Source organism: Rattus norvegicus, chromosome 3 (genome assembly GCF_021556685.1).
Source record: "Rattus norvegicus strain SHRSP/BbbUtx chromosome 3, alternate assembly SHRSP_T2T, whole genome shotgun sequence".
Taxonomy (NCBI): domain Eukaryota; kingdom Metazoa; phylum Chordata; class Mammalia; order Rodentia; family Muridae; genus Rattus; species Rattus norvegicus.
Genome location: NC_141536.1, coordinates 36417499 through 36445395, shown reverse-complemented (window position 1 = coordinate 36445395; position 27897 = coordinate 36417499). Strand labels below are relative to the sequence as shown.

General features: G+C 43.0%; 1 protein-coding gene and 1 pseudogene across 1 annotated transcript in view; one reads left to right on the top strand and one right to left on the bottom strand.

Annotated features, from left to right (window-relative positions):
- Nucleotides 1–5653: 5653 nt before the first annotated feature.
- LOC147995465 (large ribosomal subunit protein eL29 pseudogene) lies at nt 5654–6257 on the bottom strand (annotated as a pseudogene).
- Nucleotides 6258–9179: 2922 nt separating this feature from the next.
- The window catches only part of Stam2 (signal transducing adaptor molecule 2), a 46436-nt gene continuing 27718 nt past the window's right edge, over nt 9180–27897 (top strand). Inside the window, 1 exon segment of the mRNA NM_001012085.1 lies at nt 9180–9325. Within this exon segment, the coding sequence (NP_001012085.1) occupies nt 9286–9325 (40 nt within the window). The 5' untranslated portion in view covers nt 9180–9285.

The window sequence follows — 27897 nt, the reverse complement described above, 5'->3', positions numbered from 1 at the left end:
TAAATTTATGAAAGGGGCCACTGCTGACATACCAACAGCCTTGCTCTTAAATTGGTTATCAAACCAACCTGGATGGCAAGAGCAGTGCCCCATAACAAAAAAAAATTTAGGCACTTGAGCAACTGGTACAAGAACAGTTGGAGACTCAACATGTGGAAGAGGCTATCAGCCCGTGGAATTCTCCTGTGTTTGTTGTAAAAACGAAACCAGGAAAATGGAGGATGATAAACAGATTAAGAGCAGTTCATAAGGTAATTCAACCAATGAGTCCTTTGCAGCCTGAACTTTCTTTATCATCTTTGTTACCAAGATCATGGCCTAGAATAATAACTGACTTAAAAGACTGCTTCTTAAGAGTACCCTTGGGGTTGGGGATTTAGCTCAGCGGTAGAGCGCTTGCCTAGCAAGCACAAGGCCCTGGATTCAGTCCCCAGCTCCGAAAAAGAAAAAAAAGGAAAAAAAATTCGACCACAAAAGGTACAGATCCATAGGGACCAATTACAAACTCTTAATGATTTTCAAAAATTGATGGGTGGTATTAATTGAATACAATTCTGATTTTTGAACCAGTGTATATGGACTTTTGATCACCTTATTTTATCTGACTTATAACCTGCCATACCCTTCTTGTTTGCAACAGTGTAAACTGTTGGTGCCTCTGGAATTGGTATTCTCTTTACTATATGTGGAAGAAGTAGTTTTTGTATAAACTATTTTGATTTGTGGATATTTGTTATTAATTTCACCCAAGTTGTTACTACAAACTCTTTGCCAATCTTCATACATCACCCATTAATTGTAATTTTCAAACATTACAAGGGGATTCAAGTTTAACAGTGCAAGATGTCTAACAGCTGAAGGAGAAAAAGAATTGACACTTGTTGAACAAAGACTGTAAGAGGTATATGTGGATAGACTTGGTCCTAAAGCTGACTGTATTCTAGTCACTTTATCTTCAACTCATTCTCTCCTACTGGACTCATTATGTAAAGAGAAGATAGAATTATGGAGTGGATTTTTTAGGTCATAGACAAAGTAAAGAAATTGAATATATATATATATATATGATTTTAATTAATTATAAGAGGTAGAATAAGATTATGTTGTCAGGAACAGGTCTGGCAGAAATTGTAGTATCCCTAGCCAACAGCGATGACAGCGACGAAGAAGACAACAATGAAAACGATGCTGCTGCTGCTGAGATTATGTCATTATGGGTGATGTATGAAGATTGGCAAAGAGTTTGTAGTAACAACTTGGGTGAAATTAATAACAAATATCCACAAATCAAAATAGTTTATACAAAAACTACTTCTTCCACATGTAGTAAAGAGAATACCAATTCCAGAGGCACCAACAGTTTACACTGTTGCAAACAAGAAGGGTATGGCAGGTTATAAGTCAGATAAAATAAGGTGATCAAAAGTCCATATACACTGGTTCAAAAATCAGAATTGTATTCAATTAAAGGATGATTTATTATTAGATTATGATGTATTATTAGATTATCCTGAATCTTTCTTTTTTTAAAATTTTTTTCTATCTTACTTTTTAATTTTATTTATTTATTTTTACACTCCAGATTTTATTCCCCTCTCGGTCCACCCTCAACTGTTCCACATCCCATACCTCATCCCTGTTCTCCATCTCCACGAGGATGTAGCCACCCCACCCACCCCACCAGACCTCTAAACTTCCTGGGGCCTCCAGTCTTTTGAGGGTTAGGTGCATCTTCTATGACTGAACCCAGACCCAGGGAGTCCTCTGCTGTATATATGTTGGGGGCCCCATCTCAGCTGGTGTATGCTGCCTGCTTGATCCTGAGTCTAAGCGATCTCAGGGGTCCAGGTTAGTTGAGACTGCTGGTCCTCCTACAGGGTTGCCCTCTTCCTCAGCTTTCTCCAGCTTTTCCCTAATTCAACCAGAGAGGTCAGCAGCTTCTGTTCTTTGGTTGGGTGCACATATCTGCATCTGACTCTTTCAGCTGCTTGTTGGATCTTTTGGAGGGCAGTCATGATAGGTCTCTTTTTGTGAGCACTCCAGAGCCTCAGTAATAGTGTTAGGTCTTGGGGTCTCCCCTTGAGCTAGACCCCACTTTGGGCCTGTCACTGGACCTTCTTTTCTTCAGGCTTTCCTCCATTTCCATCCCTGCAGTTCTTTCAGATAGGACAATTATGGGTCAGAGTTTTAACTGGGATAGCAACCCCATCCTTTACTTTCTGCTGGAGGTGGAAAGGTTCCCTCTCCCCACTTTAGGGCATCTAGGGTCCATCCCCCAACTTTGAGTCCTGACAGTCTCTCACTTCCCAGGTCTCTGGTATATTCTGGAGGGTTCTCCCAACCTCCTCCTGAGGTCACCTGTTTCCGTTCTTTCTGCTGGCCCTCAGGGCTTCAGTACTTTTCCCTTATCTAATACCAGATCAAGTTCCCCTCCCTCAACTCCCGTCCCTTTTCCCTCTCCTGTCCCTTTCTCCCCCCTACCCCCACCTTGTGGTTGCTTTCTTCTCCTTTCCAAGTGGGAATGAGGCATCCTCACTTGGGCCCTATAGCTTGTTGACCTTTTTGAATTCTGTGGACTGTATCTTGGGAATTCTGTACTCTTTTGGGGGGGGGAGCTAATATCCACTTATTAGTGAGAATGTACAGTGTTCTTTGGGTCTGAGTTACCTCACTCAGGATATTTTCTAGTTCCATGCATTTGCCTGCAAAACTCAGGATGTCTTCATTCTTAATAGCTGAGCAGTATTCCTTTTTGTAAATGAACCACATTTTCTGTATCCATTCTTCTGTGGTGGAACATCTGGGTTGTTTAAATATTTTTATTAATTTTTATTTATATGAGTAAACTATAACTGTCTTCAGATTCACCAGAAAAGGGCATTGGATCCTATTACAGATGGTTGTGAGCCACCATGTGGTTACTGGGAACTGAACTCAGGACCTCTGGAAGAGCAGCCAGTGCTCTTAACCACTGAGCCATCTCTCCAGCCCTATCTTGAATCTCTTAACATAATTACTGATCCTTTACCTGTAGAAAGAGATGTTTTGCATACAGAGACTGCTGAATTTGTACCTGATAACTCAGTGTTAACTTTGTTATTTATAACTTTGTTATAGCAGCAAGTCATCAGAAGTAGAAACTATCCATTATATATATTAGTCATATTTAGTATAGGTTTGCTCAGTCCATTAGCTCAATAAAATGAGGAAATTGACCAATTAATAATAGAAAATGTGTTAGAAGCCTCCAGATTTCATGAGCAATATCTTATTAATGGGAAAGGTTTAAAAGAAAATTTTTTCTATCACTTGACAAGCCAAAACAATAATAAAAAAAAGTCCTATATATTATCTATACAACCAAACTCCATTGCCTGCTGGCAGTAACTCTAGCAGTACCAAAAAAAATGACTTCTGGCAGATGGAAGTTTTTCATTTTCCAGAATTTGGGAAAAAATTATATACACAACACCATTGACACATATTCAGGGTTCCAATGTGCAATTGCTTTAAGTTCCAAAATGGCTGATTGTGTAGTCACACATTTATTTGAAATAATGGCAATTATGTGGATACCTGCACAAATTTAAACTGACAATGCTCCCACATATGTGTCCAACAAGATGACGCAATTCTTTGCAGATTATATTATAAAGAATGTTGTTGGAGAGCCAATGCAGAGCCTGGACAACCATCACAGAGACTGGACAGAGAACACTGAAACACAATAAATGCTATAGCTAGCTTTTTAAGAATGAACCAATTTTTCACCCTTGGCCCCCAAACAGGAATTCTTTGCCCCAATTCAGCAGGAAGCAATTATATAAGAAGACTGTCATCCTGATCCCTTAAGCTGGGATGCATGGTTTTGGTCATTGATGTGTTCTGGTTATCATCATCTAGGGTGGTAGGTTGTTTTGTTTAGTTATTGTATGTTGATAGAAATTTAAGGTGTGTTGCTTAATGATTGTATAGTGATAGATATTTTAGGTTGTTTTGTTAGATTATATTGTACATAAACTGTTCAAGGTCTGATGTAAAGTTCTAGTTTTATGGTTCTTATAGTTGTTTCTATTGTATATAAATTGATAGAGAAAATGACATTTTTTTTGTTTTAAACAGAAAGAGGGCTATTGTTATGAGCCAACAAGCTAATAACTAGCATGTGATCTTCCTGAGATGGGCCCACCTTGGGTTAAAATCTATAATGAATTTTGCTCCGGTAGACAAGCCCCTAGAGAAATTCATTTTAGAAAAGATTCTTGCTAGTAATATGCCTTTCCTGTTATTATCAAATATGTATATATATATATATCTCACTAGGTATTATCCCACCCTTTTGAGTAGCTCTCTGCAGAACAAGAAAATGTACTGGCTTGTAGTGATGCTCTATAGACAAATAGATAATTTCTTAATTCTTAATGATGATTCTATGAGAATTCCTAAATCTATAGTAATTATTAAGCTCTTTTAATAACACTGCTATTAAATCCTTTCTGATAGTCAAAACTGCAATGGGAACCCTGCCAGTATTTAGTGTCAAGAATTAATTGCTTCTGAGTTAGCAAACAGGATCTACCACCCAGAGCATATTCCAAGAAGTTATAAATCCATTAACTAAGGTCATAAAAAGGGAACTAACAAGTTACCATTGGTGACGGAAGTAAAATATTGACTGGGTTTATCTATACAAAATTTCACTAATATCTTGCTCACATAAGTTACAGTTTTTAACTCTCCATGAACCTGCGAAGCTGGTGACAGGTGATGAATGTTTAGTCAGATAATAACACCTAATGGATATGCATGTAAACATTCTCTGTTGTAAACTTCTTATTTGATTTATGATTTGGATTTATGTGTAAACTTGTGATGAACTTTTTACCATGTTATCATGTATTCTGAAAGATGTATAAGTGCTGAGGACAAAGAGAGGAATCAGAACTGAGCTGAGGATACTTTTTTTAGACAGAACTTTTTATACAGGACAGAACTGAGCTGAGGACACTTTTTTTTCAGACAGAACAGCACTCAAGAGCAACTTAGAAGGTCTTTTCTTCATAGCAAGGGAGGTTTAGTCTGAAGTTAAAAAGCTTTCTTCTTACAGACTTGGGTTTCATTCATTTAGCAGTAAAAGCCTTTTCTTTCTCTATGCAATAAAGATTGGAACTCATTTTCATTTAGAATGAGTGAGTTCTTTCTGCACTGGTGCTTGGTCTTATGCTCCATTTATATATTAAGTATGGATGTGTGTGTGTGTAAGTATGTAATTATGAGATAGCATGAAAGCTGGACCCAACTCATTGATGGAAATTTAAGAAATGTATATGCATGAATCTATATATGAATTTATGTGTTTAACCCCTATTTGCTTGTGTAAAAGTTTTTCCTTCTGCAAGTGTGATTCTCTTTTCCTGATTCAATAGCAGTTTACTGCTCCAAACTTTGCATCCGGACAAAAAGGGAAAAGGCTCTAGCAATTAATGCTTTACTTGATACCCTGGTTTATTATTATTATTTTATATTTAACTTTTTTTCTTGCCTCAACTTTATTTGTAAAAATAGCATAGGTAGGATACTGGTCATCTGCAAATAGTGTGTAGGTAGGTGTGTCACAGCAGTCCATCTGCCTTCTCATTGGCTGCAGCCATTTCTATGGGGCCTTCACAAGAGTCTGGACACCCTTGGGAGCCTGAGCAGGAGCTGAAGCCTGGGCCTTAGCTGGAGCTTTGGCCTCTGCCTTGGTTTGAACCTTGGGCTTTGGTTGGCAGAACCTACGACCCTTGGCCATGTGACTTCGAATCGGCTTCCCAAGCTTGGGGTGAGCCATGAAATCCAGACAGTTGAGTTTGTGGCTGGAGTCCTTTGGTGTCTTAGGCTTGATGGCCTGAGGCTTCACAAGGGCCTTGATGGCCTCTGTGTGTGCACTCACTGCCTTGCATTGTTGGCCTGCATCTTCTTCAGGCCTTTCTTGTTGTGCTTCTTGGCAAAGTGCATGTTCCTCAGAAACTTGGGGTCAACTCCCTTAAGAGATTCGTATCTTTGTGACCAGGGTTTCTTGATGCCATTTCTGTGCCATTTGTGGGACTGGTTGTGTGTGGTGTGGTTCTTGGACTTGGCCATATCTGCACAGTAACCTTCAGTTCCTGCAGTGTCTGGGACCAGAAGGAAAAAGAGCAATACCCTGTTGTTTTATGATGAGGTGTTAAATGCCAGAGACTGCAGTTTCTGGCCTCAAAGGGATTCAGGCAGGTCAGCTACAGCAGTAAAGTAACTTGGACTTAGGTAAGTAAACATTTTATTATTATACAGCAACCCTAAACATCTTGTAAGACCAAGTCTTACCCCCACTGATGCTCTTCCCTCCAGTGTGAAGAAGCAAACAAGAAAGAACAAATGCTGGGGGTTGGCCCCTGGCAGGGTATGAAGTGAAAATTTCTGGTTTCTTTGGAGACTCGGATGTGTCATGTGATGTGTTTCTGGAAACTGTCCTGTGAGAGGCTGTTTTTACTAAGGAGCAGACACGTGAGAGGATGTTTTGCTGAGAACAGTCAAGTGGTGTTTTTCTGGAAGCAGCCTGGGAAAAGTACTTGTGCTGTTTTGCTAGAGCAGATGCTTGAGAGAACATGTGATGATAGAAAGGGTATAAATATAATTCAACAGACATTGGATGATCCTGTGTGGTATTGGTATGCCTTACCCTTCTTTGCTGGATATCCTTTTTTTGTGACTTCATAAAAATGCATCAAAATACTTCTGGTGGTGTTCGGGCAGCTTCCTGTTGTTTCAGTGGATTCTGGCCTATTGGAGGAGCCTCTCAATTTCTTGTGGTTTGATCTGCTGTTGCTGACTCATGAATGGTGTTTGTAAGTGGATCAACCCTCGGTTAAGATGCTTTAAAAAAAAAAAAAACCCAGTCCATTAACCTGCAGATGTTCCTGTCTTATTTGTGGACCTTACTTTATAGTAGATAATGTGTTAAATTCAGATGATTTCACATAGGAAGAATCTATTATCATCTCCTTATGCTAGAGGTTGGAAAATAATTTCTTTCTTTCTTTTTTTTTTTGAAAATAATTTCTGCTTGCTTAAAATGTAGATGTGTGGGGCAATCTTCCACTACACAGTGAATTTGAGATCAGCCTGGGCTACAGAAGATCCCTATCTCAAACCTGAAACAAGAATCCATATATAGATAATGAAACGTTGAAAGAATTCTCAAAATTTTAAAAAGTCATTCAAAAACTGAAGTCCTAGAAGGGCCCCTACTTCAACGAATGGCTGAAATTGACTAGTAGCCGACAGCTTCAGTTTAAAAATATTTAATTAATCACAGGTGTCTTAGTTAGGGTTTTATTGCTGTGAGCAGACACCATGATCAATGCAAGTTTTATAAAGGACAACATTTAATTGGGGCTGGCTTACAGGATCAGAGGTTCAGTCCATTATCATCAAGGTGGGAGCGTGGCAGCATGCAGGCAGGCATGGTGCAGGAAGAGCTAAGAGTTCTACATCTTCACCCAAAGGAAGCCAGGAACAGACCGAGCATCCTCAGGCAGCTAGGAGGAGGGTCTCCAAGCCCACTGCCACAGTGATTCACTACCTCCAACAAGGCCACACCTTCTAATAGTGCCACTCCCTGGGCCACACATATGCAAACCATCACACCAGGTCTCACTACACAGATCTGTCTGGACTGTAGTCTATATTGTGGATAACTATATAGATTCACCTGTCTGTACCATCATTCCTAGCTATAAAAATCTTTTAAATTAAAAACAGAAATTATGTGTTTGCGACGTGTGTGAGTTGGAGGGTTCGTGCTCAGGATACTGCCAAAGTGTGGGGGCAGAGGATACCTTTCCCGAGTTCGTTCCATCCCCCCTGGCTTCTGGAAATTGAACATTACTCTTCAGGCTTGGGATAGGACGCCGTTTTACAGTCAAGACGTTTCATTGGCTCAAGGTGTCAGCTTCAGATGTGGGCTTTTCAATTCAAAAGTCAGGGCTACATTCTAAAAGCATTTATCGATCGACTTCTTGCCGGATACTGTGTTTTAGATTCTGGGTCCGCATAGTGAACAGAACTCATGGAATTTATAATCTAATGAATAAAGATACTACAATTATCTGTACCTTGGAGAGTGATAAATGATAGGAACAGATACGAGCAGGATGGAGAAGTACAGGGCAGTGTATTGCAGGAAGGGTGTTTGTACACTTATTTAAATGCTGGAGCCAGTGGGAACCTGAGTTTATGACTCTTATAACTAAGTCATTATAAATGTTTTTGCACTGCAAAGCTTGAGTGTACTTCACTCAAGTGCTGGGATTAATGGCGTGGGCCACAATACCAGGTATTAGATGTTTAATTTTATATTTATGCATGTGGGTATGGGACCATAAGTGTAGATGCTTACAGAAGACAGAAGAGAGGTGTCAAGTTCCCTGGATCTAGGCATTCAGGCTGCTCTAAACCCTGCCTCCCCAGTATACGAGAATCTAAGCAGCAAGCGCCCTTAATTGCTGAGCCACCTCTCTAACCCCTTCATTCGTCTTTATATTCCACAGTCCAAACTGTGTTTTCATGCAGGAGAAATGAGAAGCAAGGAGTCTCTCCGTAACCGCTTTCCAGGGTGACTATTTAGGCTTGTTTAACCGAAGGATCCTATGAGCATCTTCAACCCAAGCGGCAATTCTCAGCACCTCTCATAGGGCAGCGGCTCTGTTTCCATAGCAACCAAGACGCGGAGCGGGTTCGGGGTCGGAGTAGCAAGACCAGACCTGGCACCCAGGAAGTACTCGGATAAGAGAGGAGCGGCTGGCATAGCCTGGGGCGGAGGAAACGACATTCCAGAGCCGCGCACCTGGCCTCACTTCTCTGGATCTGCAGGCTCTCCGGCCTCCAGCATCTCCAGCTGCCACAACTTCCGGCCTCGAAGCCCCTCCCCCCGGCTCCGTGGCTCTCCCGGGTCCTCACTGCGGAAAGGTGACTGTGGCGGCTGCCGTGCCTGATCAGTTGTCGGACCAGGGGCTGTCGCGTCCTTGGAACAGCAGTGAGGCCATTACAGGGTGCTAGCACTCAGCGGAGCGTTCTGCGGTCCCGCCGACGGGGCTGGGGCAGAGGCGCCCAGGCGCGGAGCACGCAGGCGCGCGCGGGGCAGGCACGGCGGCGGAAGTGAAGGCACGGCTCGGCCAAGCCGTCTAGGAAGCCGCGGCCGGTCGCCCAGCGGGGGCAGTCGGAACCCCGCCAGACCGTCGGGATTCAGCTCCCGTTGCCGGCGCAATGCCTCTGTTCACTGCCAACCCATTCGAGCAAGATGTGGGTGAGTGCGGTGCCCGGCGCGCTGGGTGCTGGGGAAAGTGGGCGGCGGCCCGGGTGCCTAGGAACCTCGGCAGAGAGCGAAGGGGCGGCGCCGTTCTCGACGGCGGGGGGCAGCCTCGGTGTGTCTCTGGCTGGGCCAACTCCTGCCTGCTGGAGATTGGGGTACGGGGCAGGGTTGTTCCCGGCACACAGAGCAGGAGTGGGGAAAATCCAGGTTCATTGGAGGCTTAAGTTGTTGATACAAACTTCCTGCTTTCTCCCGAGCTAGTTAACACCCTTCCCTTTGGAAGAAAGTGCAGTAGTGTGACACCTTGTTTGCTGCCCAGGGCAGTCTCGAACTAGAAGCCTAGACTTACTAGGATTAACTTGCACCGCTTCCGTAAGCACACATCTAAGTCCTGGTGGTTGCAGTTTCAGTGTTTATTGACTGTTGTGAAGGTGCTGCGAGAGCCAGGCTCAGAGAATGAAAAGGAAAACTCCCCGAATCTTTAAATAGCCCAGAACAACCGCTGTTAGTTGGAGTCAAACTTTACTCTGGTAGCGCATGTCTTTCAGAATGAGAAAAAAGATGGATAGGGTACGACTAAATCAATAATATCAACAGTAAAAGCACTGGCTAGCACCATTTTTTGTGGTAGTAGTTAACAGGCTTCTAGTGAGGTTTTTGAGATTTAGAAATTTCCAGTCAAACAAAAGTTTAGCAGTGAGCAACCAGTTTGTTCAGTTAAAATTTCTGCTCAGTTACGAAAAGACTAGAAAGTGCTTCATCTTGTTAGAAGTCTCAAAATCAGGGGTTGGGGATTTAGCTCAGTGGTAGAGCACTTGCCTAGCAAGCGCAAGGCCCTTGGTTCGGTCCCCAGCTCTGAAAAAAGAAAAGAAAAGAAAAAAAAAAAAAGAAGTCTTAAAATCATGTTCAGATCAAGTGAGTGTCTAATCTAATTATATAGGAAGCATGTTGAGGCTTAGTCACTGTTTAAGGAATAATTAATTGTTCTTTTGTAAGGATACCTACGTGAGACATTGGACTTTTTGAGTGTTACTGGACTAATTGAGTTTTGAGACAGAGTGGAGTCTCTATACAGTCTCGGCTGGCTTCAAATTCCTAAAACCTCCGTCTTCGTACAGAGAATTGTGGGATGGCGGGTCTCGGTGGGCCTCCGCCCTGATTGAGACCTGTGCTTCTTACTGTTAGTGTAAACACTTTCATTTTGCTCTAATGAAATGAATGTGAAGAAGCCAAGTAGAAGAAGTTATGTTATTTTTCTTTATTAGTTTGTTATTTACATCCGTGGGTGTTTTGCCCACATGTTATATTTATCACTTGTACGCGGTGCCTAAGGAAGCCAGAGGCCAGTGGCAGATTACCTGTGACTGGAGTTACCCACAGTTGTGAGACAGTTGTGAGCCGCTGGGTGGGAGCTAGGAGGAGCTGGGAGGAGCAGGGAGGAGCAGGGAGGAGCAGGGAGTGCTCTTAACCAAGCCATCTCTCTAGCCCAAGACAGGTTATTTAAAATATAAAACCTGTGAACTTTCTTTATTTTTTAGAGATAGGGGTTTCTCTGTGTAGTCCTGGCTGTCCTCGATCTCTCAGTAGATCAGGCTGGCCTTGAATTCAGAGATCCAACTGCTTTTGCCTCCCAAGTGTTGGGATTAAAGGTGGGTGCCACCATGCCCAGCTTAAAAGCTGTAAACTCTATCCTCAAGGGAAAGTTTCCTAGAAGCCTGCTGTTTTCTTTTTTTTTTTTTAAATGTTTTTTTTATTTATTTATTCATTTATTATATATAAGTACACTGTAGCTGTCTTCAGATACACCAGAAGAGGGCATCAGATCTCTTTACAGATGGTTGTGAGCCACCATGTGGTTGCTGGGATTTGAACTCATGACCTCTGGAAGAGCAGTCGGGTGCTCTTAACCGCTGAGCCATCTCTCCAGCCCTTTTTTTTTTTTTTTTTTAAACATTTATTTATTATGTATACATCATACAGCTTTCTGCCTGCATGTATGCACCTGCAGGCCAGAAGAGGGCACCAGACCTGATTATAGATGGTTGTGAGCCACCATGTGGTTGCTGGGAATTGAACTCAGGACCTCTGGAAGAGCAGACAGTGCTCTTAACCACTGAGCCATCTCTCCAGCCCAGCCTGCTGTTTTCTAATTGGAAACCTTCTGCTGTAAATATTAGGAGCTGCTCTGCCCCGTTTACTTTTCTTCACATCCTCCTCGGTAGTTTCTGAAATCTTTGCCTCACAGCTTAGTGTAGTTTCCTTAGGCTCTGGACTTCAGACAGAAGCAAACAAACAACAAACAGAAAACCTGGGTAGATTATTCCATGGGCTGTGAAATTTGTTTGAGCCCTCTTAGCTGAATGCAACCAGAAAAGAAAATGGGACGACATTCTGAGGAGCTCAGATTGCTCTAAAACCAGTATCAGGAAATTACGTGTTTTTCGGACCTTAAGGACTCTTAATGTGAAAGAGTTAAGTAATGCAAAGCAAGCCATTAGCTGATTGAGCATTTTACGGCAGTATCTTTATTACTGTAGTCTGTGTGTGTATTACCTGTGTTCACTCTTCATTCAGCCAAAATGCATGGGATGGTTACTGTGGATCAGGTGTTGTATTATGTTCTGCAGAGACAAAAATGAGTACGTATGCTGAGTTTTTGCTCACAAGACACTCGAGTCTAAGGAAGGACACATGTTCCAGTAGATAGTCGTACTGTAATGTGTACTGTAATATGATTAATGTAGTTTGATAGATATGGGGAATACTTATCCCCTCCACTCCTTGACTACAAGTTATTGTCTCTGAAGTCAAGACAAGCAACTCTGTCAGGTAGTTCCCAAGATAAAGGTCGCCATTGTTCTTTCCTTCCCTGACAGTATTGCTTCCGTAGGAAGCAGCCACAACTATCATTATGTACAATAGAGCACACACTAGAGGTTTCCAAGGAGAGAAGATCAACATGGAGGACGTGGGGGGAAGACGGAGTGACTGGTGTTAAAAGGAGCCAATACTGGCAATCCCCAGAGAAGCACTGCCAACATGAAGTTCAGTCCCTTTGTGACTTCCGACTACAGCAAGCAAGCCTGTGAGAGGAACTTAAGTGCACCTTCTCACATTCGGAGGAAGCTCGTGTTTCCCAAGACAGAAGGATAATGCTTTGGCCTATCCACCCACAGTCGGAGGATGATGAAGTTCAGGTTATACGAGGACAGTGCAAAGGTCGGCAGGCTGGCACAGAGGTCCAGGTGTGAAGGAAGAAGCATGAATCTCCTCGGTTGATTGGGAGAAAAGGCTAATGGCACAACTGTCCCTGTGAGCATCCACCCAGCAAGGTTGTCATCACCAGGCTAAGGCTGGAAAAAGTTTGCAGACCTGCAACGGAAAGCCCAGTCTAGCCCAATAGGAAAGGAAAAGGGCAAATACTGAAAAGATTCAGGAGCAGAGGCAGTTCATATACAAGCCTACTTTAAAGACAGCTTAAATAAGGAAGGGGGGGGGGTGCTATTTGCTCAGATTCAGTACCAGACTTGTGTGACCTTTGGTGCAGTCATTGCTAGGCTGTTTTATGCCCTAACCCCACTGCTTGTTGCTGTACCTTTTCTTTTCTTCTTTGCTCAAGCCAGGCACTCTCTCTTTCTTTCTTTCTTTCTTTCTTTCTTTCTTTTTTTTTTTTTTTTTTTTTTTTTTGTCTAATAGTCTTTGCTCTGGGCTGTTTATCATTCATTGCTAAGCGTTTGTGGGAGCTCGTGGCAGAGGAGGCTACCTTGTTGAGGCAGAGTCTCTTGTTTCGACCTCCCTGTGCGCTCGTCAGTGAGCCTCTGGCGTCCTGGGACAGTCTTCCAAAGGCGTGCTGTGCTGGGCTGTGTACCACCGCGTCTGGCTCTCGGGCTTGCGAAGCGACTGTTTTCATCTGCCGAGCCACCTTCCTGGCTATTATTTGATTTTAATCTTGAGATGGGGTCATAATATGTGTCTTGGTCTGCCCTGGAACTCTCATGTAGCCTTGCCTGGCCTTGAACTTGAGGTCTTGCCTTAGCTTTCTGAATGCTGGGCACTTGGGTGTAAGCTGTCATGCCTAACTATAAATATTTGTGTTTTCATTTGCCATCCCCACCCATTCTTTTTTTTTTAAATATTTATTTATTTTATGAGGGCAGTGTAGCTGTCTTCAGACACACCAGAAGAGGGCATCAGATCTCATTACAGATGGCAGTGAGCCACCATGTGGTTGCTGGGAATTGAACTCAAGACTTTTGGAAGAGCAGTCAGTGCTCTTAACTGCTGAGCCATGCCTCCAGCCCATCTCCACCCATTCTTAAAGACACATGTGTTTGTACCCCAGAAAGCCAGATTTTAATTTTACTCCAGAAAAATGTCTCCTGAGAAGGACAGTTGATGTGTGACCGTCCCTCTTTTTGCTTTTGTCGTTACAATACCCTGACAAAAGGCAACTCAGGCCTTTCAATCAATATTACTGCAACAGAAATTTGTAAGGAACCTTGATGTAAAAATAGAAGCATTCCGATAATACAAATGGATTATGTACATTCAAATTTATAACATTTACTTAATTTAGTCCTTGAACATATGCTTGTTATAATCTTTAAAAAAATTGGTTATGGATGAAGATGGCTTTATTTATTTATTAGTAATGTAATTTTTCCATTCATTGTTTTGCTTGCATGGTTCCAGAAATACCAGTACTTTCAGATAGTTTGAAAGTTTAATTAATATCTTTGATGTTTTCTTTAAAATGTGAACTACTTTGAGCATAAAGTATAAAACACAACATGAACTCCATCCCTGCCAGCCAACTCTGTCAGTTCCTAATACCATGACACATTTGATCTTTTTAAAGAACATTCAAGATGCCGTTGAATATATTCTTAGCAGCTGTCTTTTGATAAATGTGTATATTACATAACATAGAAGTATATAGTGATATATACATTTTTGTGTGTTTTCAAACTTTGTAAGAGTATTTTTTTTGTCTGCAGCTTTTGTCATATACGTAGTTTTCACATGTTGTTCATATTGAGGTGCACTGGCTATATGATATTCTACTGTATGATTACACCACACTTTTTATGTAGTGCCCTACATATGGGTATACTTACAGTTTGAACATAAGACAGGAGGGTGAAATGAAGGTTTTCTACATTCAGGTTATAGAACAGGTCATAGAAGTAGTGTTTGATGTATCACACATTTTTGTTTGAATAAGGGCCTTAAGACACACATGTGGTGCATGTCTGTGACACCTGTCCCTGGAGGCTGAGGCTGTAAGGTCACTTCAAATGTGAGGGCAGCGTGCTCTGTATATATAGGAAGTGTGACACCAACAGAGATGCAGAGTGAGCTCTGTCCTTAAACAAGGAAGCCCTTTGGAGGCATTCTTTTTATCACTAAGAATAGACCTGGCAGATGTGTGACATAGAATGTCACACCCTGGCTAATAGACAACTTCAGCTGTTTGTCATCTAGACATCCATATGAAACTTAAGGGCTTATTTCCTCTTTTCTTTATTTCCTATTACTCTTTGCTCCATGGTCGCCCTCTTTCTTTACCTTTCTCTTTTCCTTTCTGCTGTGGGTCTGACAGTCTCTCATGTGTCAGAAAAGCTGTCTCCCACTCTGCTATATCCCTGTCCTCTTTCCTCAGTGCTTGCCTTCTGTCCCTAACTCTGACATCTGCTTAAAGATGGTCTTGGTCGGTCGGTCTCTCTCTTTCTCTTCCAAAACTCCTGAGCTCAAGGGATCCTCCTGCCTCACCCTCCCAGGTAAGCTGGAGGCAAGAGCCACTGGTGATTTTTTTTTTTTTTTTAAATTTCCAGTCACACAGTGTTTTTGTGTAGCCAGGCTGCCCTCATAACCTGGCTGATCTTGACCTTGGAGCACACCTATATCAGATTCTAGTGCAGTCTCCACCGTGCCCACTCAGTTATAATCTCTTAAAAAATAATAGTTTCTATATTCCTGATCACATGTATCTGTGTGTGGATATGAGCATTTGAGTACATGTGCTCTCAGAGGCAACAAGACGGCATCGGATCACCCTGTGGGGCTGTACTCCTAGCAGTCGCAAGGCACGTGTCCTGGATGCTGGGAATGAACGCGAGGCCTCTGTTAGAATAGTGTTCATTCGTTTTCTTGTTTGTTTGTTTATATCATTTTTGAGATAGATTCTCTCTATGTAGCTCTTTGGCTGTCCTGGTACTCACTATGTACACTAGGGTGGCCTTGAACTCAGTGAGATCTGTCCCTCCTGAGTGCTGGGACTAAAGGCATGGGCTACTGTGTCTTGCCGGTTACTATATATTCTTAACCTCTGAGCTTCTCTCCAGCCCTGAGTAACAAGGATTTTGAATGTAATTTAGCTAACAATTTCTTTCCTAAAATAATCACAGTATTAGCCAGTGTTGCCAACCTTCTTGCTAAAACAAGTACTGTTCTAGAAACCAGAGACATTTAGAATTGCTTATACGTTCTTTCCTCTCAGCCTTTACTTAATTATTTTTGTTAGTTTACATTTTTCTTTAGATTTATTTTACATTTTGCCTGCCTGCGTGCGTGTGTACCATTGCATGTCTGGTGCCTGTGAAGATGAGAAGAAAGCATTGGATTCCCCTGAAACTGGAGTTGTGGATGGTTGTGAACCATGGTGTGGTGCTAGGAACTGGACTTGGGTCCTCTGTAAGAATAACACTGCTCCTAAACACTGAGCCACCTCTCTAACTCCCATATTTTGTTGTTTGGAGAGAGGATCTTGTATGACCCAAGCTATCCTGGAATCTGAGGGCAGCCTTGAACTTGCAATCTTTCTGTCTTTTGCTCCTTCCCAAGGGCTGGGATTGCAAGTGTGTACTACTACCCCCATCCAGCATTTCCGTGTTAAGACTAACTCTCACATTGCCTGCTGGCATCGTCTGCTTTCCCAGGCATTGTAAACATTGCTGCCCTCTTATAAAGTGCCCCTAATGTTGTTTTCTTAATGGATTTATAAGTGCCAGTGCTTGAAGGATAGGCACCTGTGTCCCTGTACCATCCCGTGGAAACAGTTCTGTTAAGTTTCCAGGGCCTTCATTTGATATGTAATTGAGGCAATATGAAAATGGAGTGTCCTGTAGGGTAGTTCTCTTTGGGACTGACTGTTGATGCAACTCAGGCTGCTTGCTCACCAATGTGACACTTAAGAAGGCGTGGCCTGGGGGGCTGGGGATTTAGCTCAGTGGTAGAGCGCTTACCTAGGAAGCGCGCAAGGCCCTGGGTTCAGTCCCCAGCTCCGAAAAAAAGAACCCAAAAAAAAAAAAAAAAAAAAAAGAAGGCGTGGCCTGGACTTATGACCCATAGCTACTGTTTGCTTAGCACAGACACATCCTATGTTTAATGCACGGCAGCATAACAGAGTAAAAAGGCTTGAAGGAAGCAATGCTGATACAGGTTTCTAACACTGCTCTGCTGTGTCCTTAATTCAGTGTCATTCCTGACACACCTGCTCACTGCGTTTTAGCCTAGGCTGGCTTTGAATCCCAAGGTCAAGAGATCTTCCTTTCTTAACTTCCTGAGTGCTGGGACTATAGGTCAATGACAAATGCCCAGCATTATGGGCAAGGGAGGCCACAGCAGGGTGAGTTTTGAGGCAGGGTCTCATCTTTTGCTGATCTCAAACGATCTTCCTATATCAGCCTCTCAAGTAGCTGAGACTTTAGGCGTGTGCCACTGTGTCTTGCACGTTTAATACAATTTTCATTTATTTTGAGACAGAGTCTTGCAATGTAACCTAGGCTGGCCTTAGACTCAGGATTCTCCTGGCTAACCCTCCTGTCTTCTGGGATTATAGATGAGTGCCACTTCAGCTTTCAGTATAATGTTTAAATGAGTTAGTGACACATACTTAAGAAGTTAAGGCAGGACAACTTTTTTTTAAAAATATTTTATTTTTTATTTATCATATATGAGTACACTGTAGCTGTCTTCAGACACACCAGAAGAGGGCATCAGATCTCATTACAGATGGTTGTGAGCCACCATGTGGTTGCTGGGATTTGAACTCAGGACCTCTGGAAGAGCAGTCAGTGCTCTTAACCTCTGAGCCATCTCTCCAGTCCAGGCAGGACAACTTTTAACCCATGAGTTCAGGGTTAGCCCAGGCCAAAATACAGCAAGATGATATGCTCCTCCAAAATTATATTGGATAAGGAGACTACAGAACCAGTGAAGTGGTTCTGCTGGTAAAGTGTTTGCCAGCAAGCCTGATACCTAAGTTACATTCCTGGAACCTACATGGTGAAAGGATAGAGCCAAGTCCCTCAAATTGTGCTCTGACAAGCACAGACCTACTATGGCACATGCCTGCCCTCCCCCAGTGAATGTAAGTAAATGTGAAAATGTATGTGGAGAAGCTTCTCTTGAAAACCTGCGTATGTCCTGAGATGTGTTAGTGTAACTTACAAAACCTGGAGTATTAGAAATACTACTAACATTTGAGGACGTGGAGTGGAGTGGGGGGCGGGGTAGGAGTGAGTGCACAGATATGCAGTGTGTGTGAACGTGCATGTGAGTGCATTCGTGCGTGTGCCCAAGTGTACATGCCCGTGCTCAGGTAGATGCATCAGGTGTCCTGCTCTATCACTTGCTCCCTTGGGTGGTCTCCATTGAAACTGGCTGGTGACCGACAAATCCCAGTCACCTTCCCGTCCCTCTACCCCCATTACAGGTGCACATTGATCACGCCCCACATCTTTTATAGGCACTGGGTGTCTGTACACAGATCTTCATCTTTCTTCAGTCCTAACTTTTTCTAAACTTACTATTTGATTAGCTCAGAAATATTGCCTAATAATTAATAAATGTTCATATTTAGTATGGGAATTGAAGGTCATTGTGACAGAACACAGGGCATAGTCCTTTGCCCCAGCAATTTTTTGGTATTCTAAGGTGTCCATTTACTTAATTTATTTTTTTTCTTTTTTTCGGAGCTGGGGACCGAACCCAGGGCCTTGCGTTTGCTAGGCAAGTGCTCTACCGCTGAGCTAAATCCCCAACCCATTTATTTAATTTAAGCCCACTAATATCAGTTTCATGTCACAAATTTGTTATGGAACAATGTTATGGTTTTTGTTATTTTAGCTGTATCATCTCATTGTTTTATTTATCCTTGAAGTTAATTATAATTTTTGCTTATTTTGTGTGTGTTTGTGTGTGCTCACACATGTCTGCACATGTGTTTGGAAGCTAGAGGTTAATGTTAAGTGACCTCATCTATCCTTCGCCACCTTAGTGTTTTAAATGGAATCTCGGACTGTCTGTAGAATGCACTGATTGGGCTAGGCTAGCAAGGCCTGCCTGTTCTCCCTTCCTGCCTCGCCAGTGATGCACTTGGCTTCCGTGTGGATGCTGAGGACTTACTTCCTTACTCCATTTTAAATTGCCAGCAGTTTACCAACGGAACCATCTCCCCTTTCTCAGTTACTTGGTGTCCTGAGCTAGTGCCTCAAGGCTGTTCTCAAGCCTGCTGTGTAGGTGAGGCTAGCCTTAAACTCTTGCTGTTCTGCCTCCAAGGTGCTGGATGTAGAAATGAGCGTGTTTGTTTTCTAGGGTCCTCCCCTGAGAGTATTCAGAGGGCATTCTGGCAGAATTGGCCAGCTGACAGAGAATTTTCAGGAATGTGAGATCTGCCTCTGGATTCTTTTTTGTCTTTGCCCTTTTGGTAAGTGATTTAAAGTAATAAAAGGCAAGCAAATGATTTTGAGTTTTGCTGATTTTTCTTTTATCTGCCAAACTCCTTAGTGTCTGGAAAAAAATGTTGGTTGATCACTAGATGTGGAGGAGGATGGATGCCTTTAATGCCTGGGTTCAGGTGGCAGTGGATCTCTTGAATTTAAGGCTAGCCTCTTCTATAAAGTGAGTTCCAGGTCAGTCAGGGTTGTGCAGAGAGTGTTACACCTTGTCTGTTGTGCACCAGGAGGAAGGGGAGAGAAGACATCAGTGGGCTCGTGAGATAGCAAAACCTGTTATTATTCCCAGCACACAGCAGAGTCGCTGATTGATCAGGGCCACCAGACAAGGGCTCTGGAGCCTGACTTCTTCTGGAAGCCTTGAGTTGGGGCTGAAGTAGAGTTTATAAGCACGCAAACCTCCAGCACCTGGGCCAAGTTACAGTTAGAATTTTTACCTATCAGAGCTCAGGGACTAGGGACTTTCCCAAGTGTTCCATCATTGTCAGCTGATGTCGAATGTATCTGTTTTGCCCAGCCAATTAAATTCATTTGTTCTTTCTGTTGTTAGGAACAGGCATTATGCTTTTTGGGTAACTACTGTTGCTTAGAAAGGGGGTTGGTAGTTTAGGTAAAATGGAGTCTGAGGTCAAAATGGCAGTACTTAAGTTTCTTTTGTCTGCTCCCAACTTGTCTTAAAAAAAAGAAAAGGATGATGTGACAAATGAACAGAAGAGCAGCAGAGCAAGACCTGAGGAGTGTGTGTCACGCGTGTGCATCTGTGCATCTGTGCATCTGTGCATCTGTGCGTCTGTGCCTGCGCAGGAGTGTGGGAGCTACGAGCCAATCACGTGTTGTTCTCCACCTGGATTTTTGAGGCTGATGTTCTTAATGAACATGGAGCTCAGAGAGAAGGCTGTGTGTGTTGCCTGGTAGCAAGCTCCAGGGACCTTTCTGCCTCTACTTCCCCGGCACCCAGCATTACATGTGGGCGCTACATATCTGAATTTAGGTCATGTGCGTGCGTGCGTGCGTGTGCACGTGTGTGCACATGTGTGTCTGCACGCATGTGCACGCACGTGAGCACATTGCTTGAGTGCGTGACTACCCACTGAGCCATCTGCCCAGTGTCAAGAATATTCAGTGTGATGAGCAAATAGAGTTAATCATGGTGTCTTGCTTGATTCCGTGTGGTAGGATTTGTCCTATCCTGCATTTTTTAGGATGTTTATGCGTAGGAAAATTGAAAAATAACTTGGGAAGAATCTATTTGGCAATTTTGAACAAAAAGTGTATGCAGAAGTCATTTTAATAGTAGTGCTTCAGAGCCAGGCACGGTGGTGTGCGCCTTTATCCTTGTACTTTGCGGGCAGAAGCAGGTAGGCCTTCTACATAACAAGTTCCTGGACAGGGCTAACTACGACCCTGTCTCAAACACTGGATGGAGCCTTATACTTGGAGCACACCGCCATCCAGAAATGTTTTGCTGTATAACCCATGCTAGTTGCTTTTCTGTGTCTCAATTTCTGTGTCCACAAAGTGGAGGTGCTTTTTGGCTGAGGAGTGATGATTTAGCAGATACAGAATGCTGAGAAGCTGTTAGGGGCTCTTACCATCTGGTCGGTACCCCGCCTTAAGTACCGCTTCATCTTGAAGTGTGTGCACAATGCACAGTTTTGTTTTTAATTTAGCTTTTAAAAAAGATATGTTTTAATTATATGTGTGTGAGTGCATGGCATGCATGTATATTCCAGGTGGCTGTATGCTTTCAGAGGCCAGAAGAGCCGTCAGATTCCCCTCCCCCAGCAACTGTAGTTGTGTGCCACAGTGAGTCAGTGGCATGGGTTCTGGGAAACAAACGTGGTCCTCTGGAAGAGCAGCAAGTGCTCTTAACCACTATTCTAGCTCCTAAATTTAACTATGTAAGAGTTGTGTGCTTTAGGGGTGGGGATATAACTCAAGTTGGAGAGTGGGTTTGATCCCCAATGCTACATAAGTCAAACATGGTGACACACCTGTCAACTCAGCACATTGGAGGTGGAAGCAGGGAAGCTTGTTGTCCACAGCTGCCTCATAAGAAAAAGAGGAAGAATTATGTAGTCTGGAAACTTAATAGTACTAAACAATCATAGTGGCACAGGCATACACTGTTTACTCATAAATCAGGAAGATACATTTGTCTTACTATCTCAGGTAATTATAGCGAGCTGTTTCCAAGGAGAGGACATGGAGAGGACATGTAACAACCTTGGAAGGTGGACCTTAGGGAAGAATTTCTCTCATTAGGGGTCCCACTGCCTGAAAGTATTAACACTAGTTTTTATTTAAAAAAAAGCAAAGAAAAGAAAAACTCTGGGGCTGGAGAGATGACTCCGCCATTAAGAGAACTTACTACTTTTCCTGAGGATCCAGCATCAACTTGGCAACTCACAGCTGCTCTATTCCAGTTCCAGAGGATCCATTGCCTTCCTTGGACCTCTATGGATACTATGCGTGCATGTGGTTACACATACATACATATATGAAGGCAAAATACACATAAAATATATATCCTAAAAACAATTTCCAAAGCCTTCTGTAGGCTGGTGCTAAGGCTCATTGGGTAAAGGTGCTTTCTGTACAAGCTTATCAACCTGAGTTTGATCGCTGGAACTGATATAAAGGTGGATGGGGAAAACCAGTTTCGCAGAGTTAACCTCTGACCTCCAAGTATGCACTGTAGTTCATGCACCTACATCATGTACATACATACCAAAAAGAGCATTCTTTAAAGGTTCAGTGGCTTACAGGCTTACACACCTTTAATCCTAGCACTTAAAGGCAGGCCTCTGTGAGTTCAAGGCCAGGGCCAGCCTGGTCTACAGAGTGAGTTCCTGGACAACCAAAGCTTCACAGTGAAGTCCTGTCTCAAAAAGCAGCCACAAACAAATAAATAAAGCCCATGTCCGAAGCCCCAACTCTACTAGGGATCATGATCTCAGTTCTGCTCCAGTACCTGCCTGCATGGACTAACCCTCTGAAACTGAGCAAGCCCCCAGTCAAAGGCTTCCTTTCATAAGCATTCCTTGGTCATGGCCTCTTTGCAGCAGTAGAACAGTAACCAAGACCAAGTTGGTACCAGTGACTAGGATATTACTGTGATAGGCTTAACCATGCTGCTTGTGGTGGACTGTGGAGTGCTTGTGTAGATAGACAAGCGGTTGAATGCTGTGAGGGGTTTAATGGATCCTACTGATAGGAGCATGGAAGACAGTGTGCTAAGAGCTTGTAAGTTACGACAGCCCAGCCCATTTTCAGAGGGCAGGATATGAGTGAGTGGCCTAGATACCATCCTGGTGATAGCTTGGCAATCTGTGGCTGCTCTTGGCTCTTGTCTGAAAGATCTGCCAGAGGCTGTATTGGAGAGTGTTGGATTAATTGTGTTAGCAGAGGAGATTTTAAAGACAGCCTAGTATTGTCATGGGGTTACTAGTAATTGCTCTAATGCAGATCTATAATGAAAAAGAGCCAGCTGGACAAACAGAAAGGCAAAGGGTACAGTTTGAGGAGCACCAGGAAATGTCCTGGAGCTAAGTCCTGTGCTCAGAGAGATAAAGTTTAAAGAAAAGCCTGATGCTAAGTGAAATAAAGGGAGTGGTAACTTCAGGGTAAGACCCCCCCCAGCTAAGCCTCCAGTTTGTGAAAAGGAATTAAAGCTAGGCTTTAATGAGGGAGCCATCCACAGCAGAAAACTGACACAGATGTACTTGAAAGAGAGGGTCCAAGATATCTCCAGCCCCCTCAAGCAGGAGAACTTGTCAGAGACCAATGTACCTGGCCTGGAACTCACTGTGAAGTCCTGGCTGGCCTGGGTTTCAGCAATCCAATCAGTGCTTGCCTCTTCAAGAGGGCTGGGGTCCAATCTATTTGGAGTTCTGTAGGCTTCTAGTATGTTTATGGGTATCTCTTTCTTTAGGTTAGGGAAGTTTTCTTCTATGATTTTGTTGAAGATATTTACTGGTCCTTTGAGCTGGGAGTCTTCACTCTCTTCTATACCTATTAACCTTAGGTTTGATCTTCTCATTGAGTCCTGGATTTCCTGTATGTTTTGGACCAGTAGCTTTTTCCGCTTTACATTATCTTTGACAGTTGAGTCAATGATTTCTATGGAATCTTCTGCCCCTGAGATTCTCTCTTCTATCTCTTGTATTCTGTTGGTGATGCTTGTATCTACGGCTCCTTGTCTCTTCCTTAGGTTTTCTATACCCAGGGTTGTCTCCCTTTGTGTTTTCTTTATTGCTTCTATTTCCATTTTCAATTTGTTCACCTATTTGGAAAAGATCTTTACCAATCCTACATCTGATAGAGGGATAATATGCAAAATATACAAAGAACTCAAGAAGTTAAAACTCCAGAGAGCCAAATAACTCTATTAAACAATGGGGTACAGAGCTAAACAAAACATTCTCAGCTGGGGATTATTGAATGACCAAAAAGCACCTAAAGAAATGTTCAACATCCTTAGTCATCAGGGAAATGCAAATCAAAACAACCCTGAGATTCCACCTCACACCAGTCAGAATGGCTAAGATCAGATACTCAGGTGACAGCAGATGCTGGCGAGGATGCGGAGAAAGAGGAACACTCCTCCATGGATGGTGGAATTGCAGACTGGTACAACCACTCTGGAAATCAGTCTGGAGGTTCCTCAGAAAATTGGACATTGAACTACCTGAGGACTCAGCTATACCTCTCTTGGGCATATACCCAAAAGATGCCCCAATATATGACAAAGACACATGCTCTACTATGTTCATAGCAGCCTTATTTATAATAGCCAGAAGCTGGAAAGAACTCAGATGCCCTTCAAGAGAGGAATGGATTAAAAAAATGTGGTACATCTACACAGTGGAGTACTGAGTAGTACTCAGCTATCAAAAACAATAACTTCATGAAATTCATAGGTAACTGGAATGAACTAGAAAATATCCTGAGTGAGGTAACCTAATCACAGAAAACACATATGGTATACACTCATTGGTAAGTGGATATTAGCCCAAAAGCTCAAATTACCCAAGATGCAATCCACAGACCACAGGAAGCTCAAGAAGGAGGACCATAATGTAGATGCTCCCACTCCTTCTTAAAAAGGGAAAAAAATTATCCATAGGAGGGAACATGGAAGCAAAGTTTAGAGCAGTGACTCAAGGAACATTCAGAGTCTGCCCCACATGTGGCCCATGTATATACAGCCACCAAAACTAGATAAGATTGATGAAGCTAGGGGCTGGAGAGATGGCTCAGCGGTTAAGAGCACCCGACTGCTCTTCCAGAGGTTATGAGTTCAATTCCCAGCAACCACATGGTGGCTCACAACCATCTGTAAAGAGATCCGATGCCCTCTTCTGGTGTATCTGAAGACAGCTACAGTGTGTACTTATATATAATAAATAAATAAATTTAAAAAAAAAAAAGATTGATGAAGCTAGAAAATTATGCTGAAAGGGAACGGATATAGGTCTCTCCTGAGAGACATATCCAGAGCATGTCCAATACAGAGGTCAATGCTAGCAGCAAAACACCAAACTGAGAATAGGACCCCCTTGTGGGGAATTAGAGGAAGTATTGAAAGAGTTGAAGGAGCTTGCAACCCCATAAGAACAACAATGCCAACCAACCAGAGCTTCCAGGGACTAAACCACTACCCAAAGACTATACATGGACTGACCCAGGGCTCCAACTGCATATGTAGCAGAGAATAGCCTTGTTGGGGCACCAGTAGAAGGGGAAGCCCTTGATCCTGCCAAGGTTGGACCCCCAGTGCAGGGGGCTATGGGGGGTGCAGTAAGGGGGATGTATGGGGGGAATACCCATATGGAGGAGGGGGAAGAGAGGGGTTGGGGGCTTATGGACAGGAAACTGGGAAAGGGAATAACATTTGAAATGTAAGTAAAGAAATATATCTACTAAAAAGTTAAAAAAAAGAGAGTGCTGGGGTTAAAGGTGTATACCACCATGCCTGGCTCTGATATATAATATTTTAATCATGATAAAATTTTGTTGCTTTCTGTAACTGTCTTTTTTTTAAATCATATGATTTATTTATTATTTACCATGATATTGGAAATTGTAAGGCATGTTGTGTTTGGGCTGTGGGTTTAGGCCCATTTGTAAAATACTTGAGTAGCATGAGTAGAGCTTTGGGTTCAATCCCCAGCAGTGCACAAACTGGGTGTGGTGGTGCCCACCTGTAATCCTACCAGGGAAATAGAGGCAGGGGGATGAGGCTGAGGATCATTCCTGGCTCTGGAGCAGGTTTGAGGCCCATTTATGCTATAAGACAAACCTCCCCATCCCCTTCCCCCCCCATCCCACCCCCGTCTCTCCCTCTCAAATGCATTAAGGGGGCTAACTGTATGTACTGTAGATGGTTTCCAATTTTAATAGTTCATACTCACTTAATAAAAGATTTAAACTATGAATTAATTTATAAGCAGTCCTTATCATTTAGTTCTAATACATTTGTATTTAATTAAAATGATTTAATTTAGCAATACCAATACAGTAACAATAAGCCTTGTGCTACACTGGACATAAAATGTAGAAGAATTTGCTGGGATTTTAAACTGCAGAACTATTAGCTAACACTGTGTAAGGGATTTTCTCTCACTCCCCTACTCCCACCCCCACCCCTTTTGTGTTTTGCTTTTGAGGCAGATACTAATTGTATAGCTTTGGATGGCCTGGAGTTAGTGTGTAGGGTAGACTATCCTTGAACTCACATGCATCTACCTGTCTCTGCCTGTAGTGTTTTAAATTATCCAGGGCTGGAGAGATGGCTCAATGGTTAAGAGCACTGTCTGCTCTTCCAGAGGTCCTGAGTTCAAATCCCAGCAACCACATGGTGGCTCACAACCATCTGTAATGAGATCCGATGCCCTCTTCTGGTGTGTATGAAGACAACTACAGTGTACTTATATATAATAAATAAATCTTTAAATTGTCCATTTTCTGTCTTTTTGTTCCACAGTAAGCTTTAAAGCCCAATACAGTTGAGGTTCTGATTATTTGCTTTTTTAAAAAATATTATAACTCCCATTCATTTTTCTTAACCCTGTATTTGCATTACTAGATCTGCTTTTTAAGTCTGAGGACTTTGCTGTTTGTACTGCTTGCAGGTGATGTTAGGGCCGCACGTGTGCTGGGTAAATGCTCTGCCACAGAGCTGTATTCCCAGGCCCTTCCGAGTTTTCCAATTGATACCCATCTTAGTTAAGAAATTGCATTTTTATAGTCCCTGGCTTCTGCCAAACACGTGCTCTGCTCCTTTATTATGGTCACCTTTGCCTTGAGTTCTTAGAAACGTGTATAGTAACTTCTTTGAATTGTGCTGGTATGTCTTTGTAGTGACTCTGGCTGCATCTGTGGAGTGATCATCGTGGATGTGGTACTTTTTAATATGCTAGATGCCACATTTACTCTCTGTTCTGTCGGGCAGTTATATTAATGGATGATCTTGAAAGTCTTGTTAACTTGGTCGTAATTTTGATTTTGGAATTTATATTCTAAAGGACTCTTGTAAGACGTGGCCTTTTGGGGCTTCCAGCTGAGTGTATGAAATGTTCCCTTCACTTTTTGTTAATCTGCGTAGGCTGCCTTAACAAAATGCCATGGTCTGGGTAGCTTATGTAGCAGAAATTATTTTCTCAGTTCTGGGGACTAGAAGTCCAAGGTCAAAGTGCCAGTAGGGTTAGTGTCTGAGAGCTATCCTTGGGTTGCAGACCACTGCTTTCTAGCTCTGGAGTGACTCCGTAAAAGGACACTAGTTTTGTAGCTTCAGGTCTCCATCCTTAGGACTCCAGTTAAGTTCGTTAGTGGCCCCATCTCCAGATCCTGCCATCCTAGGTTTAGGGCGTCAGCATACCAATTCCACTGAGCTAAATCCCCAACCCTATGGCTTCCCGTTTTAAAGGCAGGACAACTCCCAGTACAGTAAAGGCTCTATTAGATCTCTGCTGCAGTTCGTGGACCGTGCATGGGCCATCACCTTACCCAGGCCCAGCTGAGCCCTCCCTGGGACCTGCCTGTGCTCAGAAGGCTTCTGTCTTGGTGCCTCTCGGCTTCTGCACTGGGCTGGTCTTGGCCTAACACTCCCATGTAGGAGTGGGGCCATCATGAGGCTTCCTCCACACTTCTCTGCCTTCAGCCGCCCCAGAACTGCCAGCCCGTCCTCAGTTCCCACAGCCGTTGTCTCACACCTTCCACCTTGCTTACAGCTGGTGTTGGAGGTCTTCGTCCAGCATGGGAGCCAGAGACTGGTCACGAGTTCATATTTGCAAACAGGAGGCGGAGCGCTAACGATTTCTTGGCGAAGCTCTGGTTTACACAGTTGAGTCCCATTACTGATACAGCCTGTCGTATTAGTTTTATGGGTAGACTTGGATGCTTTTCAAAGCCACGCTGTGAACATAATGGACTGTGTACAGGAGACTCTTTGTTCCTTGTAGGCATTGAAGGAGTGATTCTTAGGATATTGTTAGAGACTTTCTGAACTGTTTCATGGTGTATTTGAGGTTCTCTATATACAGTAATCAAAGCCTGGTGATGAAGTGTCATGACTTACACCCACCGAGCTCTGGAAGTTCGCAGTTAGGCCCCAGGCGGGCTCTTTGAGCTCTCTCCCCTCTATGCTTTTGACACTGGGTAAATTTAAGCTGCAGTCCCAGTACTGGGCACAGTGACATGCTGTAAAAGAAAGGTCCTTAATTATAATATTTAAACTTTTCCAGGAATTTAAAATATTCCTAAGTACATAATTTAACTGTTACTTAGTTCACTTGAAAAATGAAGTCCATTTTGGCAGGGCATTAT